Source organism: Falco rusticolus, chromosome 1 (assembly GCF_015220075.1).
Source record: "Falco rusticolus isolate bFalRus1 chromosome 1, bFalRus1.pri, whole genome shotgun sequence".
In the NCBI taxonomy this organism is placed as follows: domain Eukaryota; kingdom Metazoa; phylum Chordata; class Aves; order Falconiformes; family Falconidae; genus Falco; species Falco rusticolus.
Window position 1 is genome coordinate 40,732,083 of NC_051187.1, and position 25,070 is coordinate 40,757,152.

Genomic DNA, 25,070 nt, shown 5'->3' on the forward strand with positions numbered 1-25,070 from the left:
AAATACAAATACAGAAGCAACAGAACATTGTTAATAATACTAAAAGACAGAAACACACTGTTGTTGTTAAAAGAAGTTTCAAGTATTATTCCAGATCCAATTTCAATCCTACTCACAGGAGAAAATGCCCAGAGATTAAGAAGAGAAGTCCACACCAAAGTGTATTTTTAATAGCATACGGGCATGGTCAACAGACCCATCCTTGCGACAGCTATTTTAAAAAATAAAAATCTAAACAGAAATACATCATTCTAATTAGCATTCATATTAAGATGTGCATTACTGGAAATAGTTGTTTAATTCACTGACACCAGTAGACACGATGTGCTGCATCATTTGTGCTCCATTATATCACAAGATATTGTGTGCACACTTTCTAACATCAAAGTATAAATCCTCCTCACAAAATAAGGCATACTTAAAAACATGGTATCTACAGAGGTAACTTGGTATGCTTTCTTCTCATTCTGTCTTGCTCTTCTAGCTATGATGAAAAAGAAAAATTGGTCCCAGTTGAGGTTTGCCAACATTAGCTACCAGATTATGAAGAAACAGATCAGATCAGATCAATTTGTGTGAGTGGGTGGTCGTGTTGGCATTTTTTCTTTTTTGTGAATGATGCTTGGGGCATTTTCTGAAGGAGCTCTGCAGAAGGCATGAAAATAAAATCTACGTTTATGTCAGTGACACCAATGTTCCCCTTCATCATCCCTATTCCTACTCAGAAATGCCTCCATATTGCTACAATTTGTCCAAACTGAATTATTTTCTGTAAGATTGTTCCTTCCAGTAAAGCTGCTATATTCTGTTTTAAATTATAGCTTTTTCTACATTTTCACCAGTGTATGCATGCTAGAGAACAGCTGCATGGCAGAGGTACATATTTAGCATATGGTATCGAACCAAGAAAGAAATACAAAAAATGAACCAGTGTGTCCTACTGGCTGCTCTATCTCAAAAGCACTGTTTGGTCTCCTGATATAAAACACTACAGAAGTAATATTAGCAGAAGTCTCTTCTGCTTCAAGTACTACCCCAACTTTGAATTTGATTTTCAAATTTTTGTGCAATTATTTTTGTAATTTAATGTGAATGAAAACATCAACACAACTAAACTAAGAAAAGAAACTGTAACTACTTCCACTATAACACGGCACATATGGAAGAAACTTTAAGTTGAAACAGCTGTTTAATGGACGGATATTTTTTTTAAAGTGAATATTAATGTGGTTTCTAGCCCAAATGCAATGGGTAGCGACAAAATATCAGACTACCGCAAAATGCAGTTACAAATATACACTGACAATTTCCTTCTTAAATATTAATGGCTCTTGAAATATCCATCAGATACTTTTACAAAACATTTCTATTTTAAGTCTAAGGATTTTTCTTAGTTTCTTCACAAGTAGTGCAAATACACTCCTTATTCTTAGGTCTTCCCAAGATATGGCTGGTTTTTGTGTGTGTGATTCCCGTTTGTGTTCTTCACTGAAGTGATACAGGGACACTGTAGTCATGAGAACGGAATGCAATGCTTGCTGGACTTTCTTTGAAAAAAAAGTAATAATCTACCTTATTCATGTACAGCTGTAAAATTCTACAAATTAAAAAGTTCACACCAGATTACCTGATGCAAAAGTTACTGACTCCCTGCTATGGGGAACAGAGAAGATCCCCTGAAACCTTAAACTGTACAAGCAGTGTAACAGGTTTTTGTCCCCTCTCTACAGACTACAAGTATTCAGTTCTTGAATCGTGTTTGTTCACAAATGTGATTGAATTTCCTGAAATAAAAAAACCAAAAAGTATTAAAATGTAACAAAGTTCCCAGAAGTCAGTCAACAACAACAAAAAAAAAAGTCAGCACCTTTCACACAGTATTTTAAATGTTAAACAGTCTAAAGCACAGTATTAACACACCAGCATCTCTGTTTTTCAGAACCTGTTTAGATCATACTCTACTACCATGTTATCTGTAGCAGGATTTTCAACATCTCTCCTGCCTAACCCTTGTCAGTTTTATTATGCACACAGAAAACCTGTTATTAAAAGCAATTCTCTGTAATTCTGCATACTTCAAACCCAGAAGGCAATTAAAACAGGAATCAGTGAACTAATTTTGCCCTGTGAGACATTAGTAATTTTTAGAAGACAGCAGTACATAAGTCATCAGAAATTAGAATTAACCAGGCTAATAATACATTTCAACATAAACATGTTCTTTTACTGGCTTAGAATCTTCTTCTGGAAAGAAAAAGAATTTTTCCTCATTCTGTATATTTAGGTTTTATGGGAAAGGCAAGCCTGTCTTCACGAGTTAAATAGTCAACACAATTATGTAGGAGGCACCTCCTTCCAGTTCTCAGAAACATCTCATTATTCATTATTTGTTTTTTCTCTTACTTGTGTTATGCATCCCTCAATACGTAACTGAAACAGGAGTTGGGGTATTGAGTGTGTACGTACATATACATGTGGAAGAGATGATGTGAGACCATAAATTTTCTCCCTCTTGCTGAATTAGAACAAAGATTAGAAAGAAACCTTGCTTACATAACCAAACTACTTAGCAAAACAATTTAGCTCAATAATAAAAAAAAAAGGTAATAAGACATTTTAGGAGTGGTATGACAGAATTGTTTGCTTTTATGAATTTTAGGAACTACACCAGCAGCCAGTAATGTTCTAGGAAGAGCTAATGCTTGAAAGAAAAAAGAAAAGAGAAAAAAAAAGAAAAATGCAGACGACAAAAAGGACACCCCCACCCCCACCCCCCCCGAGTCATTTCTGCTCTAGATGGAATTATCCACCACAATATGAACAAAGACAACTGTTCGGTACTTTGATACTGAATTAACTCTTTAACATTGCAAAACAAAATCTCCCCTGGAAACATAGACAGTCCTGTAATGTGAAGTTACAGACAGCAGTGGTACTTTGACTTACATCTCCAACTTAAATCCCGAATTATTTTACAAATTTTACAAAACAACTTCCAAAGAGACTGAGCATGAATATTTTACAAGTCTTTTTTACAATCTGCCTGCCTGAGCTGTACAGACTGGTTATTTTCAACCCATAGTACCTGAAATATTAAAGGAATTTATGCTAAGTGTGTATGTTCATTGCAGCATTAGAAAGTTACTGCAGAACCTACTATTCATTAAAGCCATTTCTCAATAAGGTGTAACAGCTCCTCCATCTTAAATTGCACTGAGAATTTAGAGAATTGCTCTTAAAGCAAGAAGCATTTTTATAAGCTCCCTGGAATCAGTTAGCTCTTAGGTAGATAATTTTTGTTTTGTCTTACAAGTCTTTAGCATTTGTCTTACAAGTCTTTAGCATTTGTCTTACAAGTCTTTAGCATTTGTCTTACAAGTCTTTAGCATTTGTCTTACAAGTCTTTAGCATTTGTCTTACAAGTCTTTAGCATTTGTCTTACCACACATGCATCTTTTCATAAGAATGAAATTGCATTGGGTATCAGTGGGGTGATTTTTTTTTTTTAATCAAGAACCTTGATTTATTTTGGATGGACATTTCTCATGAATGACCAGATACCAGGAGTCCATGTCCCATAGATGTATCAGAACACTTGTAAAGTAGAGGGTTAATCTCTTTTCAGACTCAGTATTTGATTTTCACCATACGCCAGATTGCTTGGGTCAGAGGTATAAATAAGGCCTAGAAAATCCTCCAAAACATGAGGAACTGCTAAGCCACAGCAGGTTTCTAATGTTACACGTTCCAAACTTCTCTTGCTTCTCTTGTTGTGAACTGTTCCCACCAATTTATCCCTTCAAAGTATGTTGCACTTCACTAGAAAAGTCTGTTGCAGTTTCAAGTGGAAATCACACAGGGCTAATTATTGTATATACAGCGTTCAGCAGCACCCAGACACAAGCAAATGAGAAGCTGCTTCAGTGGGAGAAGAACAGGAATGAAGGGGGAGTTGGGGGTGGAAAACGAGACTCAAGAAGTGTCAGCAGTGGGTTGCGTCAATTTGTAAGTGCTAGTGGTGCCCTTCTGATAAGCACAAAGGGCTCATTTCAAAGTTGCATTAAAACCAAAAGTAACAAAAACACCCCAAAACTCACCCAATGTTGCCTATGCTGCAACAGTGTTACTCATGCAATTTCTGGCACTTTCAAAGGTTGGGCTTTTTTTGGTGGTTTTATCTTTGTTGGGTTTTGTTTGTTTTTTTAAAGAAACAAAACCGAAAACCACTTTCTAAATTGTTTAACTTACATGGCATGATGTGCTTTGACCTGAGTTCGACAGTTGCGCCCCCAGTAGCAATCAGGACGTGATGTGACAGTCACTAGAAAAAGAGGAAATTAAATACTATGTTTATTACAGAAGTCATTAAATAGGGTGGTGTAGATTAAGTCACTGCTAACGGCAGTTACTCATCAAAGCAGGCTTTGCAGAGCAACAAAACACGACTGGCAAGAAATGACTGTAAAATATATTGGTTTACCTTTCTAGAAACAAAGCAAACAATGAAGGACAAAAAATTAATTCTGAATATCAGGCTAACATAAACTTATGATGAAAGGATTTGGTTCTCAGTGCTATCAAGTGAAATTTTACCATTTAGTTTAATAAAGCTGGACTTTACAGTTTAAGACAGTGGGTATATGTCTAGATATGTTTCCATACGAAAGAAAAATGGATTAATTTGCATAGAGTTTGTTGGTTTCCCCCCACTTATACATGCATTATAACTCAGCTGCCCAGCAGGCAATGTTACACTAAAATGAAAACCAATACTAAGGAGAAACAAGGTAGACAGATGGTCTCTCTTTATGCACAGCAGCAGCAGCGTTCTCAACAGTTAAAGATAGGGAAGCTGTTGCTAACAACAGGAACTAGAGGGACAAAAGCCACATTTGAAAGTACACTGTTGGAAGCGCTTCTGTTCCCGACAGATTTAGGACTGAAGGAGGCACAGTTGCTTGCATGTTATTTTATATTAAACCTGTAAATGCAAACAGATTTACAATTAATTTATGAAAACATTCTTCTTTCTAGGTAAGAGCTGGTAAAAAGTGAAATTGTTCAGAAGGTGCATAATTTTATGTATTTAAATGGGAAAATAAATTAAATTACAGCAAGTTCCTGTTGACTTAACTCTGGATTTTACTGAATTCCTCTTTTCAAGAAGTAAAGCAATTGGCATATTATATCTTGCAAAGAGATTTGTACTGGGCTGCACGAAGGTGCTAAAAAAATCAAGGATAAAACTGACTGTAACATTAAATATCTTTTCCCCTTTACTGGGCGAAGCAATTCCCACCTGGCAATTCAGCAACAGGAATATTCTGCCTGTACTGGTAGGCAAGTTCTCGAAAGCTGCGAAGGCCACAACAGTAGCAAAGCACTGTGTTCCCAGTAACTCTGTAATCTGGGGAGAAAACCAGTTTGTACATAATGTCAATATATAATAACATTATAGGGCTTGAGAAATCAGATTTAACAAAAATGTCATGATAGTACTGGTTATGTACACAAAACTTCAAACCTCTTGATAAAATTACTGAGTCATATATAAAGAGTTATACATGAACATACATATCACATACCTGACAACATAAAAACTCCTCTTTGAAGAGCTAAAAGACTTTCGTTTAACATATTTTTCCACGTCAAACCCCTGGATGCCAGGTAATCCTGAAAAGACAAATTTCAGAGTTTAATCTAGAAATACGTCCATCATTACAGAGTAACCAAGCCATTTACTCTCAAATATTTCCAAATTTAGATCTAACTAGGTTTTAAAAATGGGATGATGATGATTATAAGTAAAAACTAAAATATATTTAACTTAATTAGCATGATACTTTCAGATCACCAATAAAACCTTCCACTCAGTATCTTTTTTTCAGAAGATCCCCGCTTTTGCCTAAAGAATGCAAATCGATTCTTTTCACACTCTCATTTACCTTAAATCAAGATTTCACCCAGTTTACCTAATATAGATAACCCAGTTATGGTATGGGGAAAAATATTCTCCATACAACTTAGCATGAAATTTAACTTGTCTAAGAACAAATATTTAACAAGCTGTGTTTTCCTAATATTTTTCTAGTGAATTATTTTTCTCTTAATTAATATTTTGAATGTTACACTTTAGATTGTAGAAACTGGCTTCCCTAACAAATACTTTATACTAGTATAATTCCTTTATGATTTAAGAACCAAACATATCTGAATTCTATACTGTGTCTATCAGTTGTTTAAACTGAAATTCAGAAGTTATTTCTAGAATTTAGGCCTTCTTGGCACCTATCAGACATACATGTTAAACGTTGGGATTGCGTGAAAGTGGTTGTTGTTGTTGTTAACTTGCGTGGTATGGGAATAGCCAATACTAAATGGAATGCACCTCTAGAATATGATGCCCAGAGACTGAAAGAGTTAAGTTACCCCCCCAAAATACTCCCAATCTAGACACAGTAACTGTAACTTTGGTCCAGCTGAACATCTGGGGCTCATTAAATTTGCCGTTTAGAATCAGGTGCTGCAAGTTTCATAATGCTGCCACTGTAACTGTTAGGCAGCACATCACTACCATTTCATGAGTGAGTACATCTTAAAATTTGTACATTTATTATTACACATCATACATAATGACTTTTAAACATACCTTGAGGATATCTGACTCGTAGTGGTTGTTATTTAGGACTCCATCTAAACACTTATCACCAAGATTTATTTCTAATCAGAACAAGAAGAAAAGTTACTATTTCTTTCCCCAGCCCCATGCCCCTAGCACGTTTTTGAAGGTTCTTCTGTTTCCTGAAATAATGCGCACAAACTTGCGTGAGCACGAAGTAAATGACTGCATTCAACATATACTAAATCATGTGATATGTAGGTTCCCATGGCAATCCAAGGCAAGATACTGAGATTTTACAATTTCACCTTTAGTCCACAAACACTACTACTAAGCTGCACAAATTAACAGTGCTATTAAAGTATGTTCGATTATCTGCAAACTGCAGCAAGTAATTTCAACTGTTCTAATTTATTAAAAAGATGTATCTAAAACCTTCTGAAAGGTTCTGAAATCTGAGATTCAGAAGTCTGCGTGTTTAAGAGAGTAACGTCCTTTTCCAATCAGTTAACATCAGATGTTCAGTGCTCTTGCACTGATTTATACAACTAGGCTGAAATACACCGTAATTCTTTTTGTAAGGGAGAACATTGTGCTCAACAAGCTTAGTTTTCAGGCCCAATATGGTATGAAGACAAGTTTTTAACTCCTCTCAGAGTTAAGACACATACCACTCAAGAATTTTTAATGTTTGTGATGTGAGGACATATCCTTTGTTTCCTTCTGCACAACTGTGCTACAAACTATTATTATATTTCTCTAAATTACCTAAAGTTCAAGACAGACAGACATTATTGCAAAGTGAACAGGCTCATAAGAAATAGATTATTCCACAATACCACAGAATGGTGCCAAACAGCCAAAACATGCCATCCGAGTGCAGCCCCAGTATAAGTGACAGAAGGGTTGCAGACAAACTGTACCTGTAAAATAACAAAGAAAATCCCTGTAAGGACCTGCATACAATGAAAGTCAACAGTTATTTTCCGTATAAATCAGTAGCAATACAGCCCTTATAAACTTGGTTAAAAAAAAGTACAATTTTCTCATTTAAAATATATTCTCTAGAAAAATAATAAATTTTGTAAAGGAAGAATCTTTCATGCTGTCACTACAAGAGTCCAGATAAGAACATTGAAATAAAGAAATTTCAAACTAAACTTAAGTTTAATATAAAATAAAGAGAGACTTATTTCTGAAACCAAGATTGAGGAAAAAAAAAAAAAAATGTACGCACATTGCTGAGGAGCAACATGAGGATTCTGTTCACGCTCTGCTCTTCGGTCAGGCATTGGTTGAAAGCAGCAGGTGCATATTACATGACTTCCTTGAGCAGGACATACATATTCCTGGACAGCTAGATGAGTTACAAACAGGAGGAAAAAAAAAAAAGGTAGACTGAACAATGTACACAATTGCAATCTGGGCAAGGAATCGTAGCAAATATTAGCAACATAAAAATCTGAAAGTAACAAGCAAGCAGTATTGTTTTTATAAAGATCAAGAGAGCACAGAAAAATGGCATTTGGACTTCTAAACTATGTACACGTGTAAAATATTTCAATATGTAGAACAGCTTAAGAACTAACAAGCATTAGCAGTCTGTTTTGGAAAACTACAGAAAAAACATGGTCAAATCTCATGTTACCTGCAAAGCACCTATGTGAAGTGGTGTTACTCTTGCAGTACTATGAGAGTAAGCTTGCTTAATTCATAACGGGTGTATTAGTTATAGTATTTTGGTATCACACTACTGAGAAGACTTCATGACACTGACCTGCAGGGAAGTTGGCAGATGTAGATGGCGCATCTCCCAGTGCTTGCATTCCTCCTGCTTCTGTCTCTTGGCCTGTGCCAGGCAGAGTTGGAACAGAGTGTCTTCGATACCCTGGGCACTGCCTGCATACTATATATGGTTGACTGAAAGAGTAAAATAAGGTCATACGAAATCACACCCAACAGATGCAAATATAACTCATATCCCTGTGCTAGACAGGGTTGGTCATACTTTCAAACTTTAAGTTTGGAAATTCTTCATCCAGTAACATATGGAAGTTTACATAACTCAGTACCTCACAGTTTTGAGGACTGCTGGAGTTTTAAGATAAAAACTTCGTAACTCATAGTATTCCCCAAGTAGTTGGGGAAAAAAAAAAAGAAAGAAAGTGCAGCGTGACTGGAAGAAAGAGGAACAAAGAAAGAGGAACAAGAAAGAGGAACAAAGCTGGAATAATTATCTACACAAAGAGTTCTTCTGTTTCCCTCTAGACGTACAGTAAAAAAAACATTTGCTGCTGGAAATAAAGATGAGCTATTTCGGTGCCTGGGAATCCCTAAGCCAAGCATCAGCTGCTTCAGTACCATAAACCTGGTGAAAGCAGCATTCCAGACACATAAGCAAGCACAATCATCACAGCTCATAGGGTCATGGACTGTTTATCTCCTGACAAGATCTTAGCCAGGACCCTGTTTTCTCTAAAGCAACAGCCAACTTGTAATTTGAAAAGATAATTCCACATATCTCACATGAAGCTGTTGCACAACTCAGCATAGAACTGTTGGTCATAAAGTGAATCTTGCTGGACTTCTAGGAACTCCTGATTTCAATTATTTTTTGTTGACTGCTCAAGGTTCAGTAGGATCACCAGCAGAATTGCCAAGATAATTACTTTAAGGATAAGCTTACCTGAAGACAAAAATAAGAATAATTCTGGCAATGATCATGGGAACACTATCAGCAGTAACAGTGTTTCTGAAACTAGCTCAGTTTGTCAGTTTGTGCATTCAAACATAAGTAAATCTAATTCAGTGTACAACTTAAATAGACATACCTGATATCTGAAGATTCACTATCTACATCTGACAATTCCAATAAATCTTCAGAACTTCCTTCCTCATCTGAAAAAGATCTCCGCACCTTGGGCTGCAACATGTCTTGAGTAATTTTGTTTCTAGCATCCATGCTACGTACATCATCTTCATTACGACATTTATCTGGCATGAGAACCACATTTGAAATTTCAAGACAAAAGAACACCTCATATCCCTTATCTCCACCCTACTTTATTAACACAGTTATGATTATTGTGTTTTCGTTTCCATAAAACTTATTTTCGGGTAAGAGTTCTAGAAGATCTTAGTTAAATTCCCCTCTCTGTTAATGGAAGTGTAGTATCAGGCAACTTAGGTTCTGTTTTCAAGAGGCCATGATCAAAGTTAATTAAATCCATATTCAAGTATATTTTTCAAAAGTATTTGAATTTAGATGGCCTAATCAGTCAGTGTGACCTATTTGATAAAGCTGATATCCTTCTCATGATTAAGTAGCAAAATAAAATTAAGAATTCTTAGCATACTCAGTTATAGCATTAAATCACCTTGGTATTTGAACATTACAAGATATGCTGTCTTATTAAATGCATTTATTTTCTTACAGCCATGTCAGAGAAAACAGGAATTTAATAGACAACAATTTGTGCATATATCAATTATGCAGCTTGTGTGAATACATCAGATTCTGTTACACACACTGTTCAACTTGCCTGGATGCTGAATCAGATAAGCTTCAACCAGTTGTTCAATATGTGATTTTTACAAATACGTTCTACCGGACAACGACAAGTTGGACACAGAGAAGATCTTTCCATCCATCCCGAGTAGCAGGCAGCACAAAAAGTATGCATACAAGGCTGCAAGCTGGAAAATACAAACGTGAAAACAATGAAAGAAATGGAGTCAAAACACAAATCTTTCATTTTTCAGATACAATCATAACACTCAAACTCTTTAGCATTGATATGACTACATAGTTTTGGGGGGGTGGGGTGGAAGGGGACTCAAAAGGGCTTGTGAAAACCCTAAATATCCTGGCCTTCTGAAACAGTTGTCGCTGAACTTCTTATATTATTACCACGATTAGAGCTTTTGTCAATCATACATACCTTACGCAGTCATGCAGCAGTTCTTGGCAGATAATGCAAGTTAATGTTTCTTCCATCTTATCCGGTTTCACATTTGATGTTTTTGCATCTTCAGATCCAATTTTAATTACACATTCACTTGGAGCTGCTGGTGAAAGATTTGGACAAGCATCTTCATCTACAAAGACAGAAGATTCCACAGTATGTCGTTTTTGAAGCTTTTTAAAATTTGGTTTTATTTAAGTGTTAAAAAAAGACCAGAAATATATACACTGATTCACTGTTCACTGGCAATGATCCCACTGAAGGTTCTTGTTTTACATGTGACAGCTTCTGCTACTGGAGACATTATTTCTACTGGACCAGAAATCAAGTCAATAGGAGAAAACTGAAGAAGAACTGATGACAGCTGACGTGACGCAACTTGGGGGAGAGGGTGTGGCAGAATGAGAGGGAAGTGTCACTTTTCTTATTTAACAAACATAAAATAACATTGTGAGGAGGAAAAGTTACTTATCCCCTACTAACATAACCTTTTGAGACCTTCTAGGTTTGACGTGTGTGCATTTTGGATTTATTTCACATTAATAAATAAAAAAAGCACAGATCCTTAAGTTTCTGTTAATCTCACTGAGTTTCTATGAAAAACAGACATAGCTTTAAGTTTCTAATAAAGTTTTTAAACTAACTTTCAACAATAACATTGAAATAAAAGCGTGCAGGGAAGATTGCACAATACTGTAGTATACTAGCCTCCTTTTAGTTTCTTCTTAGCAGGTTCCAAACCTTCCTCCTCCCCTGTTGTCTGAGAATCTGATTCTGCTTTTTCTCTGTCGGTGATTTCTGAAGGGATTGCGGAAGTTTCAGTATTTGTATCCAGCTTTTCATGTTCATCATGCAGTGCTCTTAGACACACAGATTCTAAGACTGGGAAAGCAGGCACAGGAGGGAAAACTGAGGATTGTGATCCTGCAAAATAAAAACAGAAACGTGAACGTAACTGCATACAGATATGGGACATGTGAAAACAAGAAGGTACTCAAACACTGATGATGCACACACAACAATCCAAACATCTGAACAGGAAAAAGCGGAGCAAAAAAGCAATGTCTGCATAAATATACTAAATGCATTCTAAGCTAATCTAATTGGAAGACCTGGGAGAAAACAAGTTATTAGTTGTGTAACCCTACTTAAAATTCCCATTCCTCTTTCAGTTGTAGAGTATTTATTCATAAGGCTATTATCCATACCAGGTCTTCCTGACAAAGATGTCAGGCAGAGGATTTATGCAATACTGATCATATGTAACAGGTCAGAATCACAGCAGAAGGCAAAACTTTGTTTTCATAGGAGCATGTTTAAAGTCCCAATGAACTGTTGACAAATGCCATCTTCTAGATAGCCGTTCTTGTTCCAGTTCTATTTTAAGACTTACACAGCATTATGGTATTACACTTGCCAACATAATACAAGATACTAGACTAGGGACGCATGTGGTGTGTTTCATCCTTGGAGTTCTAAGCAAGGGAAAGGGGATGGGTGACTGGCAGCAGTAACAGCAACAATTAAGAGTAGTTTCTTGGAGTGACTGCATAAACACAAGCACTCATACCTACTTACTTTGTTATATGCACCACATAGATTTGCTAAGTTTTAACCAGTGCTCCACTACAAAACCATATTGTAAAGATAGAACAGTTTGGGATTTGCGTGCATTTTCTGCTCCTCTGAGCATAAGCAATTCTCACAATTGCCTTACTCATCCACCAGGATTTACCCTGCCTGCTCATAGGGAAAAAGTTAAAATGCACATATCCACCTGGTATTTTCACTAGAACTTTACAAAACAAATGCTAAAGACCCAGACAGGGATAAGAGATAAATCTGTTAAAATTCATCTGCAGTAACAGATGATGGGATATCAAACTCTAAATACTTGACACAATTCTTACCAGATGTAGAAGGATTATCCTGCTGAACAGATGCAGACTCAATAAGAGAGGTAGAAGAAGCATTAAAGAGGTTAGATGTAGAAGTAGATGGCTGTGGTTCCTCATAGCAAGACTGAGTAACTGATGGCGATGAGGTAATTTGGGTCTCATCATTACTTCTTCCTGTACTTGAGGTATCTTTGGTCACATGGCATTGGTTTTCTACATTAACTTCTACAGTTGGAAGGGGGAAAAGCAAAGAAAAAACTGTGACAGTCGCCACATCACGACTTCAAATTTCCAAGGAATCAAACTCTCTCAAGAGGGTTAAATTAGTCACTGGAGCTTAGCTCCTCTTCAAGGATCTTGAATTATTTCCTTACCTACTGGTTCTTGAGTTGCATCATGTTTTGTGTTTAAGGATTCATAAAGATAAGCAACATCTGAAAAAGATTTAAAAAAAATATTGATCAGAACCCATAAACAAAAATTCACTAAGCTTAATCTCACATAAACAACTTCCATTCACAAGCGGCTGCCTCCCCAAAGTATCTGACAATGGAAGAGGCAAAGGAAGGGTCACCTCTATAGTACAATGTTAATACTCCTATTTAGGAGGCAATTAGGAACAGCACAGCAAGATCTTTTCTTCTCAGGAAACCAGGCAGAGCAGCTTTTGTTTGAAGTTTAACTTGTGCCAGCCATAGAACTGGAGGCTTAACAATTTCTTAAACTTAAAATCTGCTCCGTGTCAGAACAAACTGTATTTTTACTGATACTTGAATGATAGTTCTTCGAAGAAGGTTATTATTTCTGAGCTCACTTCTCAACTTCTTCAATCAATTTTATTTCATTTCTTTGTAAGATACATGAACTCTCAAAAATACAGATTAAGACATGCCATAAGGTTCATCCAGAGACTAATTGTATTTATTAATAAATCCAACAGGATCATATTCCTTTCCTCTCCGTCTTACTTCAACCTAATGCTGTTCCAAAGATTCCTCTAATGCTACTTCTTCTCAGCTCCAGTCACCTAGAAGCAAGTAAGACTCTCTTCGTTCGTAGCAACCCTTTTTCTGATCAAAAGTTAGAGTACTGTCTCCTTTGGAACTACTCAGAATAGCCAAGTAAGCATGCCCAATCTAAACTCTTATCTTTGAAGATGGAGAAGCTGAAAAAGCAAAACTGGAGGCTTGGCAGTTCAGATACTTGTTAACCCAAATAGAAATCAGCGATTCAGTTCATTACAAAGTACCCAGAACATTCGCAAATTCTTCCAAGTAGCATTGATTGCAATAGTATCATCTTAGAAAAGATCTGTGAGATAAACAAGCCATACAGACAGACAAATATAGCTTATCACTGCTTCTTGCAACAATTACATCAGACAGCATAAATATCATGCTCTAAACATACCTAATACTACACTCTCCCATCTCCCAGTACATCCAATTATCTTCACAATAATAGGGGAGCTTATGACTATACAAAGCCTGTCCACCTTAAAGTTCCGCTTCAGAGCTATCAAGTACAGTAATGAGAACAAACATTTCAAATGTCTCTTTCATCAAAAGTCGTTCCCAGGAAGTGAGTGCTCTCTACTAGAGTTTAAATATTACAACACTTCACACTTATTAGAAGAATTGCATGCTAACGGACAGAGCAGTCAGCTGGGCCACAACAATACATATATAAAAAGAGCTTGTCCATTCTCTCTCTCCCCCTCGTTTATCAAAGTTGAACTCCATCTGTTATTTTGCAATAATGAGTAACTAAATTCTTTCTGTAAATTTTTTCGGCCAGCATTGGATTTAATCATCCTGTATAACTGAATGAAATGGTATGAAATGAAAATTCTGCCGCCTGAATAGTTATTTCCAAATCATTCATGAACATCTTTAAGACAGACGACACAGATCATTAATGAGATCATTCATTAATTTTGTTCCATTGCAAAAACTGAGCACTTACATCTGGACCTTTGTCCCTGACTTCTACCAAGTTAACACATGAAAGAACATTACTTCCTGCTCAACAGTAGCTTGGTTTATTAAAAATCTTTAAGAAAGGATACAAATAATGTGAAAAAAAAAAAAACCAAACAACAAAACAAAACCAAAAAATCCCCGATTATGTTATTTCAATTGCATCACCCTGAAAGGAATTCCTGAAAAGAATTCTAGGCATGTGAGGCATGATTCTTCTTTAAGACCATGCAAATATCATTCCAGGTTTACTAATTCTACTTTCACTATAGGGCTTTCCCCATCTTCCCACTCCATTTTGTCTCTTCCGTCTTTTAAAAGAAAAAAATCACCAATGCAAAACCCTTTTGCAGCCTTTCCTTCTGGTGCCAAAAATAGCTTCAATTTGATACACGAAGTATCACTAACTACCCCAGCAATGTGACTTCTAAAAGAAACATCGGGTATGTGATCAGGTCGTCATTAGTTACCATTCCATGCATTAGTTCCTCCAAAATTACTTCCAGGCACATTTTAATTTCAGACAGTTGCTCAGACTTGTCCCTGTAAAAAGTGGCACATCCATGACTTCCTCTAGAGAGACTCATTTTTAAACATTAGCAAATTATTTGCCTTAAAATTGAGTAATTCTGTTTTAATTGTACTGATATTTCTTTTCTCTCATAACTCAAAATGTTACTAAGCATGCCATTTAAAAATACCATTTACTCACTGTTCTCTGGCTCATTTTTTCTGTAAACAACATAGATCACATCGCCAGTCTGTAAAGGGTATGTCTGCTTCTTAACCACTTTCAGTTTATTAATTACTGTTCCATTAGTACTGTAAAGAGAAAGAGAAGATAACTTACCACAAATGTTTTCATAATTAGAAGGAAGAGAAAACACAAGATACTTTTGATGAAGAAAAACTATTGACTCATAAAAAAGTCCAGAAACAAATAACAAATTTCTCCCAAAGACAGAAGTACAGAGCTACTAGGACTTCAAAGCTCTCCTTTGTAGTTACTGGTAAAGAGATGGTAGCCGACAAACAGATAGACAAAAGATCCCTGACCTTTGGCCAGTGTCTCAGAACACTTAGATTATTGTTTCTGTATGATAATGTCCACCTTTTAAGTATAAAACAGGAAAGGACAATAGAAGTCCTATTCAAAAAGTTCAAGGTTACATTTTTGCAATTAACACTGGGAACCTCCTAAGACTTTCTGCGACAATGCAACTTTTCTTGTACAGTCAGGGATGACATGCAGCATTAATTTTTCTCCTCTTGCTTCAAATAGTAAAAAAACTAAAATTCTGAGGTTAGTTGGACTGTTTGTAACTCAAAAGTGAGAAGTCAGTAAGGTGGAAAACCAGTTATACATAATTAAAAGATGAGTTGGAATTAATTATTTTGATATTGATAAAAACTCCAAGATTCATGGAAGAAAATAAATTGGGGAAGAGGAAAATGCAGAGCATTGCTGATTAATGGAGGTATCTCCTTCACTATGGGTGATGTTTTATACACAAGCTATTAGTGTTTTGTAACTGAGTCAGGTTGTTCAAGTACTGAATAAGTCCAGCTATGTTGCAATAAGCCTCTTTCAGGGCTGCAGCATTCTAGCATTTCAGACTTGTGCCATTCAAAATCTCAGCAATTAGTACCAAATATATAATGAAAATCTGCTTTTTCCCCTCAGCAGAGCATGCTGCTGCATGAAGTAACAGCAAACCTCTGCTGCCACCTCCCGGAGGCCACCACTTGTGCCCAGGACACAACACAGCCTTCCCTCAAACAGCCCAGTTTCTCTCTAGTCTCTAGAGTCTAGAAAGGGATGGTTATTTTAGAAAAAAGCGCCTTTCCTTCTTGTAATTTTTCTTATAAAAAGCAGCCTGTGAAAATTTCCTGTCATTAGTAACATGCACAGAGAAAGAAAACTAGAACTTCATACTGGTGACCTTTTTGGACAGAGTCAAAAGCATTACATCAAAAAGTCAAAAGGAAAAGCAAGCCCTTTTGAATCACTACAGCAAGTCTTCATCAACGTATCAGTTCTTGCTCTCACCTCTGCAACTGCTTTCCCTATCTATATGGTTTAATCAACTAATCCAACATAAATAACAAAATACAAAAAAATAAAAATGCTACTTAAACATCAAGAAACAAACAAAAATCTTTGGGTCACATTGGTATTTGCTCAATTAAAGAATCTTCAAGCTTCTCCTATAAGCAAGAACACTATTTAAAGCTTGCCTTTTTACCTCAGGCATATAGATAATGACTAACTTGAAAGACATAAGCACAAAAGAACCAGCAGAACAGAGACATCATTAAGAGAATGTCAAAATTTAGCAATTCAGAGGAAAAAACAATTTTGGTCAGTCATATTATGGTCATTTTATGAAGCTGTTCTGTCCCAACTGCCAAGTTCCAAGATGGCTATAAGGGCAGTAACTCAAGTGAGGTATTCTTTGAAAAAGGGAAAAACCCAGAATCATCACACATCTAGTAACTACTCAAGCTTGGTCTCACAAGATAAGCTGCAGAAATAGATACCCAAGACCCTAATTGTCAAGTTGACTACAAATAGCCACATCTTTTCAGTTCTGCACAGTTATACAGACTTCAGTGAGAGCTGACTGATGAATTACTTGGCATCCATGGACCCAAATGAAGTAGGAATAAACTGATACCACTTAACACAGAAAACCATAAGCTTTTCTTAAATCCATTAGCAAACTGAAGCCAATAATCAAAGAGGAAAAAAAGTTAGGCATTTAACAGATACGGTGACATAACAGATTAATGTTGTGGGTATTTTTTAACCAGACACACATGATAAATTCTGACATTTGTACGTTCCTCTGATGCTTCCAATTAAAGTAGGGTCCCCATAAAGTAAGTTAAAAGTACAGTGAGAATCCCAAACATGAAGGCCATTCATTAGGACTTAATATTGAATTGATACCAACTGGCTGTATAATTTTTGTGGTGCAGAAAAACAGTGCTATCAGATATAAATTGTCTGTGTTGTAACACGATGTTACAAAATGTCCCAATGTCACTTTTCTGAAGAGTGGAAGAAAAAAAAAGTCAGGCCTTGACTCATTTCCAATATGGTCGATGACCCTACAGTTTGATTAATGAATCATATATTACCTTTACTTGCCAATCCCAACTGCTGTGCAGAATTGATGTGAATAGCTACATTTCACTCAGAACAGACTTACTTTTGAAGTGAGTGAATGATCTATGTGTTTTAAGATACTTTGGTATACTTCCTAGAAAAATGCTGGTCTGTTACTTTATAGAAATCACTAGCATCCATCCAGGAAAAGAATGTAATTTATGGTAAAGCTTCTGGGTTAACAGTTTTAACAGTTATCTGCTATTTAAATGCATATTATCCCAAAAACACTGTAAACAGAAGTGAGTTTTGAATGCTATTAAGTTACAGAATCCCTCCTGTACCGTATCATCCTCCATTCTTTTAATGTTCACAGAAATAATTTTCACTGGTAGGGTCCGGAGAATTTAATAACAGAAAGGACACCAGCACCAGCTGAAAATCAGCCTCCGATTTACCCATGGAAAGGGAATATCTGCTTGCCTGTCACATGAGTATCAGCCTTGTGTAAATAATTTCCTGCTCTGAAACATCACTTACTACTTAGAATCCCTAAAAAAAATTATGTAGAAGACAACAAGAGGAGGTCTTAAAAAAATCACCTTAGTTGCATTTAAAATTTAGTTTTAAAATTGGAGAATCTTACAATTGCTTTTACTTCGGGCAAGCCAACTACTGCCTCCACTGTGTTGGGTCAGCTTGTATAATTTGTTTTCTTTCAAGCAGTATAAAGCAACTAGCCCATGGTTTGGAAAATTGAGCCGAAACATACCCCAAAAAAGGGCAAGTCTGTGAATATTTTATTGTACTATTTGCTAACTCTTGGCTTTTGTCACATCCAAACTTCTATTTACTCAATAATTTTGAGTTATCTACACATTTGCTTCCACCTGAAAATTTATGGTAATTCTTCCCAAAAGTAAATCCAAGAACTCACTATGCTACCAGGGAAATAAAAAACCCCAATGTTAGCTGTCTATACATATCTGATTATATTCTTTGGTTTAGCTACAATACAGAAACAAAGTCCACTCAGTTCAGCTGTCCCACACTAGCTGCCTCCTTCAATGCATTCCTCTTCACCAGAAAAATCTGAGCTTGACCACAGCAATGTTTCCAAACTATTTTCCACTTCGGAGAAGAAAAAGCTGACACTGCAGTATTTTTCTGGGACTCTGGACATCTGTACTGCCAACTGAAACATTCAAAAATTTTCTTTCAGCCTGCACGATTTTTTGGAGTTCATCTGGTATTTGGCACAGACATTGGAAGACCCAGAAGAACAGTCTTCTGCAAGTAGTTGTATCAACCATTGAGCCTCTTGATTCAGCAAACAGTAACCACACTTCATACTGACTCACAGGCAAGCAGAACACTTAAAAGAATCTTAATCTTTTTTGTGAGATACATAGAAGCGTAACATGTATAAGCAGCTAATTGGTAGTAGTCCACAGGTGCAGCCCTTCTATTACACTACCACTGTAACAAGCCGCACCTTTTCATGAATATATCATATAGAAAATGAACTTTAATTTGGCTTTGCTAGTTTTCTGCTGGCTGCACCTTCTGCCTTGGGGGAGGTGGGAGGTAGGAAAAAAAAAAAAAAAAAAAGCAGCAATGTTTCTGCATCACTCACCGTTTCTCTAGCTTGTATTATCAGGACATCAGTCTAAACCAACTCTACCAGCTACATGCAACTGAAACTAGGGATGGTTTCTCAAGCTTAGATTTACGGCTACACTCTTGAGACTGCCATGGTAGGCAAACATGGCCTGGTTTGTCACTTGAAGCATCTTGAACTTTGGGATAACATTGGAGAATGACAATTATAAGCAATTTCCTAGCTGAACATGGTATTTTTCCCTAACATTCAGCATTCCATTCCACAGCTTCTGGGAGTATAAGCCTCCCAGGGACTGATCCAAGGACCTATCCTGGTTATTTTCTCTAGCTATAACCTAGAAGTGGAGAGGAAATACACTCTCAACAAGCTGGCAGGGGCAGACCTGGGCTGCCTCAATGTCATGACATTTAGCAAGGACAAACCCCAAGTTCTACACCTGGGATGGAATAACCACCTGCAAGAGTACGGGCTAGAGACCAACCAGCGAGGATTCTTGGTGGATTTTATGACTAAGTATAAGATCACACTCCTTGGACTTATGCCTAGACTTAAGCCAGCAGCATGCCCTGGCAGTGATTAAGGTCTACAGCACACTTGGCTGTATTAACAGGGGTGTAGTCAGAAACTCAAGTGAAGTGATTATTTGAATATGAAGTGATTCCCGTTTACTGGGAACTCATTAGTCCACATTAAAATATTACATCTAGTTCTGGATCACCTAGTACAAAGAAGATCTGAACAAACTCAAGTAAGTCCAGCAGGTAGCCACTGACATGGCCAGAGGGCTGCAGCACAAGACCTATGAGCTAAGGGAACTGGGTTTGTTTTGCCTGGGAGAAGGAGGTCTGGTCAGCAGGGGACCCAATAGCAGCCTTCCAGTACTTATCTCTGTCATCTTGGTAACTTTCTCATAAGTTCTTTACTGAGATGACAAAGCTCATATATTGAAACTAGGAAGATTCAAATGGATGCAAGGGGAAAAAAAAAAAAATCCCCATGAGGATAATTAAGATCTGGAATAAGGGCCCTGATAGCCTACAGAATCTCTGTCCTTGGAGGTTTTCGAGACCTGACTAAGGAAAGCCTGAACAACCTAGTCCAAACCCGCTGGTGGTCAGTCTTTCACAGAGTTTGAACAAAGTGACCTCCTGAGGTCTCTTCCAACCTGAATAATTCTGTATGTTCTATTTTACTTGAGGAAATAAAAAGAAATTCAAAGCTCATGTAAATACCTGAAGTTCCTCACCCTCAAAAAAGACTCCTTTTAATATCAACATACCTACTAACTGATGAAGAGACAGAAAAGCAACAGAGGTGCCAAAATTCTGCTGAAAGAAAAACATCAGCTGAAGCTCATACATTCTGCCAGTGCCCCTCTAGAATGTGCACACCACTCAGACAGTTCAAAGGTTTTCCAAAATATTCTTGGGGGGATTTTTGTCAAAAGCTCAGCAGGTGTTTGATACTAACCCTACCAGAACAATATATTTGCCTTCTGGTATGTTGGAATAGGAATTCGGCATGATAACCTTCAAAACCTCAAACATGAAATTTCCTCTTTATGTACATACATGAATGTATTTTGAAGTGCCTTCTTCATCTTTGGGTAAAATGCTTTCCAGACATGAGAAATTGGGGGGGAGCTGGCAGAAAAGTGTTATTTGTTTCTCTACTGACTGCAATAACCTGGCAGAAAAAGAATGTGGTTTACAGAAGCATTTTAAAATGTCATGCATGGAGTTCCTGAAATCTAATAAACCAGAAGCTTTTGGTAATCTTAGACAAAAAAAAAAAAAAAACCTGTCAAAAATTAAGCAGACGGAAATTTGAAGAAGGTTACAGTCTCCTCCTAAGAAATATTCTTGCATTCAAATTCCCATCTCAAATTTTATAAAGGAAACTAGAAAACAAACTAAAATCCATTGGAAACTACCCAGAACCCCTGCAGTGCTATCTGTATTCCCACAGTAGCCTTAGAGTTCTATAGGAAATAGCCTCACCAGTATAGCAAGTTCACTGGCCTTCAGTATATGAAGTAGTACATAATTAAACTTCATATACTAGAAGTAGTTCCACTACTTAGCGTTTCAACACTAGTTCCAGTGAAGTATGTGCTTCTATCTTTCTATGTTGAAGACCTTTAGTTCTCACACCCAACTTAACACAGAAACACCAGAAAATAATTATTATGGTTTAAAAAAAAGAAACAAAACCTGAAGTATCAATAGTAGAAATCTGGCAAACACCTTATATTATTAAACTAGAATGAATAGGCTCTAATCTCCATCTGATATGCCCACCACAACTGCTAGACTACTACAGTACTTATGCTATATGGGCTACAGATATTCTGAATACCAGAAAGATGTATAACAAGTACAGATTTTTACTCCACATCTATTCCATGCTTTGAGATCATCACTGCAGGTATTTTCTTCCCTACATAAGTGCCTGAAATGAAGCATACTTGTGCTTAGAGTTTTTCAGAATGCTGGCATCACTTTTTTCACAAGTCTAAAGAAATATGCTACAAAACTACTACATCAACAGCATTTTTCATCCAGTAGACTATGAAATCCTTTGTAGAGGAAAAAAAGTGTTTAGAAAGAGCCACCGCCACCCACCACCCCAACCTAAAATGAAAAAGCGGGGGGGGGTGGGGGGGGTGGGGTGTAAGAAACAAAACAAAACAAAAAAAAAAAAAGAGGATTTACCACTGATGCCTTGAGCAATACACAAGATTTTACTTCACAGACTATAAAAAAAGGTAAGTGTAGAAGTTCATAGAAGAACCAACCTTGTATCTTCCAATGACACTTGACCAGATTCTTCATCCACTATGATTTTACAGTGATCTCCAGACACCAACTTGTTGCCAGGGAAAGATAAGTCACAACCTAAAAAAAAAAAAATAAATTTCCAGTGTGCTTAAAAATACACATTACACAGACAGATCAGCATTCTACATGGCTATAAATGCACAACAAAATGACTCATGTACATCTGCAATAGTTCAAAACTTCTACTGGTATACAGGCAGCAACACAGTCTAGTATGTGATACATAAATACAAGCAGTGAGATAGCCCCTTGTGCTGATATAAGCTTGTTTCAACCACTTCAAGATGTTTTAGTTCCCTTATTCCCCCTGCAATCCTAGACCTTACAGATGGAAATCAAATCACAATGACTTGTTCTAGAGTGGTACAGAGATAAATTTACACGTACTTGAAGCTCAATCTAAATCCTAGAGGCATACACCACTGAGCATCCAGCTCTTTTTCCACATCAGTGTAATATTGTTTCATCGGATTTAACTTCTGCTTGATTCTGGTATATTGGGGGAAAGTAGTAGGAACCAATGGTTAATAAATAAGAGTATCACTGTTCTACCTTTAAGTCTTCTTCTTTTGATTGTTTTTACATAGGAGAATTTTCCTCATCTCTGCTGACAGCACTATTACATTAATAAAGCTGAAAGGGGATTAAAAATCCTGGACTAAGATTTAGGGATATGCAGAAGTGTAATGACAGTGTTGACATGACAGAAACCTTCCTACCTATGATGCCAGGGCTCTGAGCAAATCTAGTGGTTTTACTTCATTTTAACATTGAACGTTCAAGGGAACGCTCAAGGTTCCCCACTAACCTCTCTCGCAAATGACTCAAAGCACTTGCTTACACAAAAGTTATAATTAACAAACATGCTTCACTTCCACCTATTCACACTATGGGTGCACTCTATCTCAGTCTGCAAGCAACTTATCCAGAAGTAAACTAGTAGCCACTACCATGCTGGCAACAGTTTATCACTAGTCTACTACTACTCAAGGAGCAATCAACAGCTACAGAGTTAACTGTTGCCACAAAACTTGTCATGCTCGGAAGCCCACTGAAAGTAAGTAGGCTAAATTTTATTCAGGAACATGCCAACATTTCCATTCTATTCTGTGGAGCTAGACTTTCACATGGGAGCAGGAAGGACAAAATGCTGTCAATCAGCATTTCTAAAACTCCTCACGATTTTCTAACTAATACTTATGACCCAAAGCTTGATACTCTTGTAACCGCTCATTCTATTAATCCATTAGCAAACAGTTATGGAAGCAACAGAACATGCAAAAATTCATCTATTTTCTGCAAGATAATCCTCAATTAGACCTCAGTTTGAAGAATTTACCTACAGCTTAGATAATGATAAGCAATCTAAATGTAAACAAGCAACACATTTTTCCTACAACACATTACCTGAATTTCTCATAAAACTGGGGTTTGACCATTTACAGAAAGTGACTGGTCAGTCAAATAGCTTGAACTGATGAACAGGAAACTAAAAATGAGTGGTGTCAGGGCAAAGTAAAAAAATTAAAATATTGCAATGATTATTTTAAATAGTAAGCATGAAAACTTTTAAAATAAAGGCAAGTAGTAAAAGCCCTAGACTCTGGGAATAACACTTTCAAATTCACTCTCAGAGCAACTTTCAGTACTTGCTGGCAATCTTTATGCGGCCAGAAGAATTAAGGGCTCTATGTGGGCGTTTTCTTTTCTGTGAAGTACAAGCATTTTGCATTGCAGTTCCAATTTATTTTAACCACAGAAACAAAATGAGAATGTAAACAGGACTGATACACAGAAACTCTTCTAAATCAACAATCGTTTTTTCTTGTTTGTACAAACTCTTACAGACAACCTGAAAGGCATATTCACTTTTAAACGTGCATGTATCACAAGTTGGTAAAAAAGAAAACGTCAGTGTAAAACTTTGTCATCACAGAACACAGAGCCAAGAGGTAAATTAGGAATAAGGGATGGCCTGGCAAGCGACTCCAGCAGCTGAAAGCACCAAACCCAACTAGTTCCAGTCCAACATCCAATTTTAAAGGCCTGGAGGGGGGAATCGCTGCTGTCCCCCGGCCACCGCCCTGCGCCAGCGCAGCGTGTCCCTGTCCCACCTTTCTTCCGACCAATTGTCCATTCTCTTTTCAGCAGCAAGACGTGCGGCTCTGCCTCATCAGCACCCAGCCGGATCAGCTTCCCCCAGGGCTGCTGCTGCTGCTGGCTCTGCTCGCCTCCTTCCGAGTGCTCCATTTGGATTCACATCTGACAAAAACAAAGCGAACCCAAACCCCATCACACAGCACCCGGCGGGGAGAGGGCCCGCTCGGAGCCGGCAGCCCCCTCCCCCTCACGGGGGCCGGGCCCTGCGCGCCGTAGCCCCCTACTCCCCTGGGGCTCCCCCGGCCTCTGCCCTGCCCGCTTCCTTTTGTGTGGAGTCGCAGAGCCCTCCCCCTAGGCCACTCGGCACCCCGCTGCCAGCCCACCCGCTTCTCCTCGCCCCCACCCCACGGGCCGCTCCCTGCCAGAGGGGGAGCGAGCTGGGGCGGCCTTGCCCCCTCCCTCCCCTCACTTCTCTCCCCGGCGGCGGAGGAGGGCGGCCAGCCCGCCGCCGCCGCCCCCGCACCCCCCCGGCCGCCTCCGCCCGCCCCCCTCCGGCCCGGCGCCCCCGCCCCCCGGCGCCAGCCCTTACACCCAGTCCCGCGGCCGAGGCGGCTCCTGTCAACAGACATTGCCACCATCAGCTGATCAGGGCTGGGCAGGGCCAGGCCTGCCATTGGAGGCGGCGCACGGCGGCCATAGGGAACGCACCGGGGAAGAGGCGGGTCTTCCGGCCTCCGCCACCGAGCCACGCAAGCTAGAGCGCCGCGTTTCCCGGCGAGGCCGCGCCGAGCCGCCCTACATAGGGAAAAAGAGTGCTGTAACGAGGCCTGGGCGCCGGAGGCGCCTCGGCGGACATGTTGGGTACGGGCCGGCTCACCAGCGGAACAAGGCGCTCCCCGCCATCTTTGTTGCGGGCGGGTCGAGCGCCTCATA

At 38.1% G+C, this 25,070-nt stretch overlaps 1 protein-coding gene across 1 annotated transcript; it reads right to left on the reverse strand.

The window, feature by feature from the left end:
- Positions 1-60: 60 nt before the first annotated feature.
- On the reverse strand, positions 61-24,844 carry CHFR (checkpoint with forkhead and ring finger domains). The gene is given in 19 exon segments (XM_037376195.1): positions 61-1,784; positions 4,249-4,321; positions 5,300-5,407; positions 5,586-5,673; positions 6,650-6,720; positions 7,459-7,542; positions 7,857-7,976; positions 8,397-8,539; positions 9,451-9,613; positions 10,162-10,191; positions 10,194-10,315; positions 10,561-10,717; positions 11,293-11,508; positions 12,495-12,707; positions 12,857-12,916; positions 15,174-15,283; positions 21,995-22,094; positions 24,152-24,299; positions 24,727-24,844. Coding segments are annotated over 18 exon segments (2,037 nt in total). The 5' UTR covers positions 24,288-24,299; positions 24,727-24,844; the 3' UTR covers positions 61-1,741.
- Between the last annotated feature and the right edge of the window lie 226 nt (positions 24,845-25,070).